The following is a 6,000-nucleotide window of genomic DNA, read 5'->3' as shown; positions in this document are numbered from 1 at the left end:
GTAAATTTAAATTTTTTATGGAGCCCCTAAGAATGAAAAACATTTTTTTACTTCATTTTTTTTAACTTTCATGTCCCTTTAGGAGTTCTATACAAAGGAAACAAGCAACAGAAAAGAATCCTTTTTTGGTTTTTTTATTTATATATTTTTGGGCGGCTAAAGTGTTAAAGAAAACTATATGAGATCATATCTGTGCAAGAAAAGTCTTCTATCATAAACTCATCATTATTTATTGATTACGTTTAAATTAATTTAGCACATTGATTTTAATTTGTGTCTCAGAGAAGTTTAGAGGAATATTTCATAACAGATTTGACGTTTCAGCGTTTCTGCTGTTGGTTTAATGCCTTGCTCGGCTGCAGAGAGCAGGAGCCATCTTTGTGAGGTTTAGTTCCACCTGGAGTTACCTCGCTAAGCTGCTAATCCTGCTTCACGCCGGAGCGCTGATCTGTCCGTGCCGGTAAAGCAGGAGCACCTGAACAACAGGTGATGTGACGACACGTCACCGTCTGCTCTCTCTGTGCAGGTGGAGGCCATGAAGATCGGAGCGAAGGAGATGAAAAGGGCTTACAAAGACGTCAAACTCGATCAGATCGACGTATGTCTTCATCATTTTGACTCATTTGCTGATTTTTTCACAGTTTTTATTTATGTAAATTTGATTAAGTCACATTCAGCTTCATAACCTAAAATTATGCATCAATTTGGCCTTTTTTGCTTATACCAAACCAAACAGGAACTTAACCCAAAAGAACCCACAGAAAAACATCAGACATGCATTATATGGTCTACTTGGTTAATTTATATTTTTAGGAAAATGGGTCTGGGTCTGTATGGGTTAAGAAGTTAAAATAAAAATGGAAAAAAAATAAAGTTGTTTGGTGACACAATGATGGAAAAAAAATTGAAAATGGTGGCTTTTCCTTTGGTTTTGTCTCCATAGCAACCATTCTGTTTTTTGGTCTCCTGGGAGAGACGAACAGGTTGATGTCATTTTTAGAAGAATCAGCAAAAGCACATGATTGGATTTCCATGGCAACAGAGCCTTTTTGTTAACCACGCCCACATTTTTAATATGTTCGGATTGTATGTTATATCGTTTTGTTCCGCCTGAACCAACGATGCTTGTATTCAGTTTTCACAATAAAAAATATGTGAGCATCAGAGAAACGCCACTTTTGTGAGGTCGCCACGGAAACGCCGTTCAAGATCTACAGACTTTAATTCCAAAATGTTTTTTTTTAATTAGCTTTCACGATGATGCTCCAGGAGCAATAAGACGATGGGTTGAAATCCCTTAAAAGAATAGTTTAATATGGTAGAAAGTAGAAAAGCTGATTTTTATTTTTTATTTTAATTTTTTTAAGTCAAGATGGCGGCCTCTTCCTGAGGTCAAAGGTCAATGAAACTTTGGTTGTGGTTTTAGTAGGTCGTAAATTTTGTAAAGATTGCTCAAAAAAACTTTTCTTTGCCACAGAAGGGCCACCGAGCCTTCGGTCCTGTGGTCATCCCATAATAATAATAATAGTTCACACCGGACGTCGAGTTTCAATGTTCAGTCAATCTACAGACGCAGTCTGAGATCCTGCGGCGCGATTTGGGCATCAGGGGAGGTACGGCGGTCTGGTAGCGGCGCGATTTGATTGATGCAGACGCGGCGAGGTTGATGCAGCACGTCAACCAATCAGGACTCAGCTTTGGCTACTAGTGACTCGACGAGCGCAGAAAATAAATCCTTCACAAATACATATATATATGCATAAATATATACAAATGAGATCAAAATATTTGATCTTTGATGCTTATTTATAAAAATAAAACATTTAAACTTTGAAAACAAAAAAAATGCTAAAACAAACTGAGAGAAAAGAAAGCTTAAAAATAGTGTTGAAAATACCAAATCTATCTGGAGTTCCAACAAAAATTGACATTTTTTTTGTCTCTTAGTGACTCTGTCACAGAGAAAGAAAGAGCATTTGGCCGCTCTGATCCGCTGATTCACAGAGAAATAACTGCATTTCTCCAGAGGTAAACGGGTGTAGTTATATAAATCTGAACACTTGTTAATATTCACTTGACAGAAATAAAACGATGAACGTTCTCTGTCGTGAACACTAAACTAAAAGTTCTGTAAATTGTTTAAAATATCATTTTTGATCATTATTTTGATATTTATTGAAGGGTTTCCTAAAGTTTAGGAAATTTCCGCGTACGCACTCGGCTCAAGTTGGGAATGTTCCACTTCTGGCTACAGATTGTTTGTGGCGCCATCTTACACGGCGGCAGCATCCAGCAGTAAATTTAACGCGTCAAAAACGAGGCGACAAACGTGAATTTGACACGCGAATCGCGTCCAGCTTTAGGATTTTCACAACATGCGTGTTTTAATTTCATTAGTAAATTTTGGTTCCATTTAAAAAAATGTTTTGTTGTTGTTTACTGGGCACAAAATTCCTTTTCACGTCACACTATGCATGTTTTATGGGTGAAACTTTTGCTCAAACTCTCAGTAAGAAAGACGAATCGTGAAAAGAATCTGGACAAGCAGGAAGCTCCACTCCTGAGCTGAAATAATTTAGTTTAAACATGAAAAAAGTCAAGAATAAAATTATGTTCAAAACTTGTTTTTTTGGTTTAGTCTGGCTCTGTTGGAGTGAGAGCCAGGGTGCTACTGAGGCCCCCCGGTCGGTCAGATGGGCGATTCGTCCCTAAACTTGAGCTCTGGTGTTGCAGGATCTCCAGGACCAGCTGGAGGACATGATGGAGGAGGCGGGGGAGGTCCAGGAGTCCCTGAGCCGCAGCTACGGCACCCCAGACATCGATGAGGAGGACCTGGAAGCCGGTCCGTCCGCACTTCTCATTTTTCAGTCGTAAACATCAAACTGCAGGTCGTTTCTGCAGAAATCTCAAAGGCAGATTTTAATTGGGCTGCAGCCTCTCTTCCACCTGCACATCAATCATGTTTGCAGGCAAATGAAGTGAAGAATTACTGATTGGATTTTCTTATGACAGAAATCGTCACTGGTTTCTCCTGAAAATGAACGTTGTTTCTTCCAGAGCTGGACGCTCTGGGCGACGAGCTGCTGCTGGACGACGACAGCTCCTACCTGGACGAGGCTTCAGCGGCTCCGTCCATCCCGGAGGGGATCCCCAGTGACAGCAAGACCAACAAGGTGACTCGTGGGCTCACACGGCTGCAGATTTAAGAGTCCTACAAACAAACCTGACAGAAAGAACAGTTCTATGGAGCTAATAATAATAAATGATGTAAAACCCAAATAAAACAACTTTGAAAAACAGATTGGCCAAAAAAATGTAAATTATCCTAAACTTTTTGCTATTCTAAAATAAATGTAATCATTTTCAGCTTCAACTGTTCTGTTTTTTAGGTTTCAAAACTCAAAATTTCAATGTCAAAACTTTTTTTTCTGTTTCAAATCTTTTTTTCACCTTTAACTCTTTTTGTTAGCCCCGCCCCAACGCGCCACAACAGGGCCAACAGTTTTGAAACGGAAATTTTCTGATTCGAAACTGGAAAAAAAAAAGATTTGAAACTGAAAACTAAGTTTTGAAATGAAATTTCGAGTTTTGAAACCTAAAAAAACAGAACTTTTGAAGCTGAAAATAATTACGTTTTTTTAGAATAGCAAAAAGTTTTGGACATCTTACATTTTTTTTTGGCCAAAAACCATTTTATATGTTTTTCAAATAATATTGGCCCCAATTTAGCTCCATAGAGTTCTCTTTATTTGAATGAATGGATGAATTAAAGGTTGTTGTTTGTTTCTAGAATTAGTTTTGCTTTCAGTACCATAAATATGTGATTACAAGTGCATTCAATTTAAAAACCTTTTCCTGTGTATAGCATTAGGTTAGCATAACTGAGATTAAGTCATGAAAAAATATATATTTTTTAATCTGACGGTTCTGTAGCTGTAGTTACAACTGATTAAATTACGTAATTCAATTTGGTTTTCATGTTTATAATCAGTATCAGTTCATCAAATCCATGGATCCATTTTTTAAACAAATTATGTTACTTTTTCAACGTAAGATTTGCTTCTTTGTTAGTTTTTAATATATTAAATTATATTTTATTTGCCGATTTAATTCAGTTTAAACCACTTTATGTGTGAAAAAAGTGAAAGACGTTCAGCTTTAAAATGTACAAAACTTTAACTTAAACTGAAACTTTCTCAGTCAGAAATTGAATTTAATTAAAAACTGAATTTATATCTGACCTGATTTAATCGTTTGACTCTGATACTTCGCTTTAGCTCTTTAACATCGGAGCTTTGGCTCCAGTTTTTTTGACTATCTTTACTCTTCAACCTTAATTCCAAAAGCAGTTTTTGTGCTGATACACAAATCTTGAATTGTGTATTCATTAGTTCTGTCAATCGATTTAAAAAATTAATAGTGATTCAACACACTTTTGGGTTGTAATAATGTTTTACAGGCTAAATTTTATGACATCATGCGGCTTTTGTACAAAAGAAATCTAGAGAGAAAAATGTTTTCTTCACTTTTAGTGTCTGAAATTTTTAAATTTATAAAGTGTTAACTCAGAAGTGTCATTTATGAGCTCAAACACTTCAACAGTAATAGAAGCAGAAGTGTAAAGACTTTTATGTCAGTAAATTTACCCCAAGAAAACAAAGATGTTGACATTCAGCCATGAGAAACAAACTTTGTGTTTCTGCACTTTAAATGGTCCGGGTGAATACTCCGTTCTGATTGGCTGCTGGGTGTGGATACACGCCTAAAGAAAGACGTTCAGGTCATGATGTTCTGTATCTGCAAACTTCTTCAAAACCAACTTTTCTTCAACTTCTGCACCAAATCAAGCAGTAAGAGGTGAACTTGAACCGATGCTTTATTGATCCTATCGTGACGATCAGCATTTATATCGATTTCTTTTTCGAGGCTCAGCGACGCGTTGTCGTGTTACCATGACAACAGGCTGCATTACTATCAAATAGTCTGCTTTTTGTAAAAAAAAAAAAAAACACAAAAAAAAAAACAATTCAAACCTAAAAAATATTAAGATTATAAAGATTAAAGTTCTAAAACTCGGTTAAATATTTATTGAAGTTTAAGTTTGTAAATGTTTAAGTATAAAATGACTTTGATTAAACAAGGCGCCGCACATTAAAAGTTCAAAGAACAATAAAAACAACAGCTAAAAATGTTAAAACCAGATAAAAAAAAATGTAAATTACATAAAAAACAAAGATTAAACAATAAAACAGTGAAACACTCCAGCAGAGTCTTATTCCGTGTCAAAAGTCTGGTGATAAAAACGGGTTTTAACAAGTTTTTTTTAAAATGGACAGTGAGGATGTCTGCCGAGTTTAATCTGTAATTGACCATTCTTTTCTTTCCACCATGGGAGCGAATTTGACGTTCTGGTCTTCTTCTGTTCCAGGACGGCGTGTTGGTGGACGAGTTCGGCCTGCCGCAGATTCCCGCCACATAAACTTGGATGCACAACAGAGACTGCACTTCAACTGAAACCACTTTTCTATGTAGAGAGACGTTTCTACATGCAAACCTTTGAGCGGAGAACACTACGACTGTGCCGCCGTCCTCGTGTTGTGTTACAGCTTTTGTGTTGGCGCGTGGCCTTATCACTCTTCAAACCTTCTGCCCGTTTTTCTGATTTTCTCATCAGTTTATCAGTGTTAACATTCATTTATTTCACATCCTTACAGGTTTTTGTGTTAGATGTCGTTTATTTGTGGCCGGCAGGGCCGCACATAAATCAGAATAAATTTGATTTAACAAAATCTTGAGTTATTTGAATATTTGTTCACATTTCTTCTCATTTTGTGTTTTTGTTTTACTTGCAATTCTTTTGTAAACGTTTATTCTTGTGAGCTCAACGTCACAGTTTAGTATCAGGGCCACTATAAAAATACAGAAAAAAAGTTGTAAAACTTATGAAAAAAAAGTCCACATTTCAGAAAAATAAAGTTTTAACAGTAAAAGAGTGAAGTC

At 36.3% G+C, this 6,000-nt stretch overlaps 1 protein-coding gene across 1 annotated transcript in view; it reads left to right on the top strand.

The window, feature by feature from the left end:
• The window catches only part of chmp5a (charged multivesicular body protein 5a), a 9,920-nt gene extending 4,131 nt beyond the window's left edge, over positions 1 to 5,789 (top strand). Inside the window, exons 5-8 of the mRNA XM_024274030.1 lie at positions 527 to 598; positions 2,734 to 2,842; positions 3,058 to 3,173; positions 5,429 to 5,789. Of these exons, the coding sequence (XP_024129798.1) occupies positions 527 to 598; positions 2,734 to 2,842; positions 3,058 to 3,173; positions 5,429 to 5,479 (348 nt within the window). The 3' untranslated portion in view covers positions 5,480 to 5,789. The remainder of the gene's footprint in view (positions 1 to 526; positions 599 to 2,733; positions 2,843 to 3,057; positions 3,174 to 5,428) is intronic.
• Positions 5,790 to 6,000: the final 211 nt, after the last annotated feature.

Source organism: Oryzias melastigma, linkage group LG17, assembly GCF_002922805.2.
Source record: "Oryzias melastigma strain HK-1 linkage group LG17, ASM292280v2, whole genome shotgun sequence".
Classification (NCBI taxonomy): Eukaryota; Metazoa; Chordata; class Actinopteri; order Beloniformes; family Adrianichthyidae; genus Oryzias; species Oryzias melastigma.
This window is presented reverse-complemented; position numbering and strand designations above follow the sequence as displayed.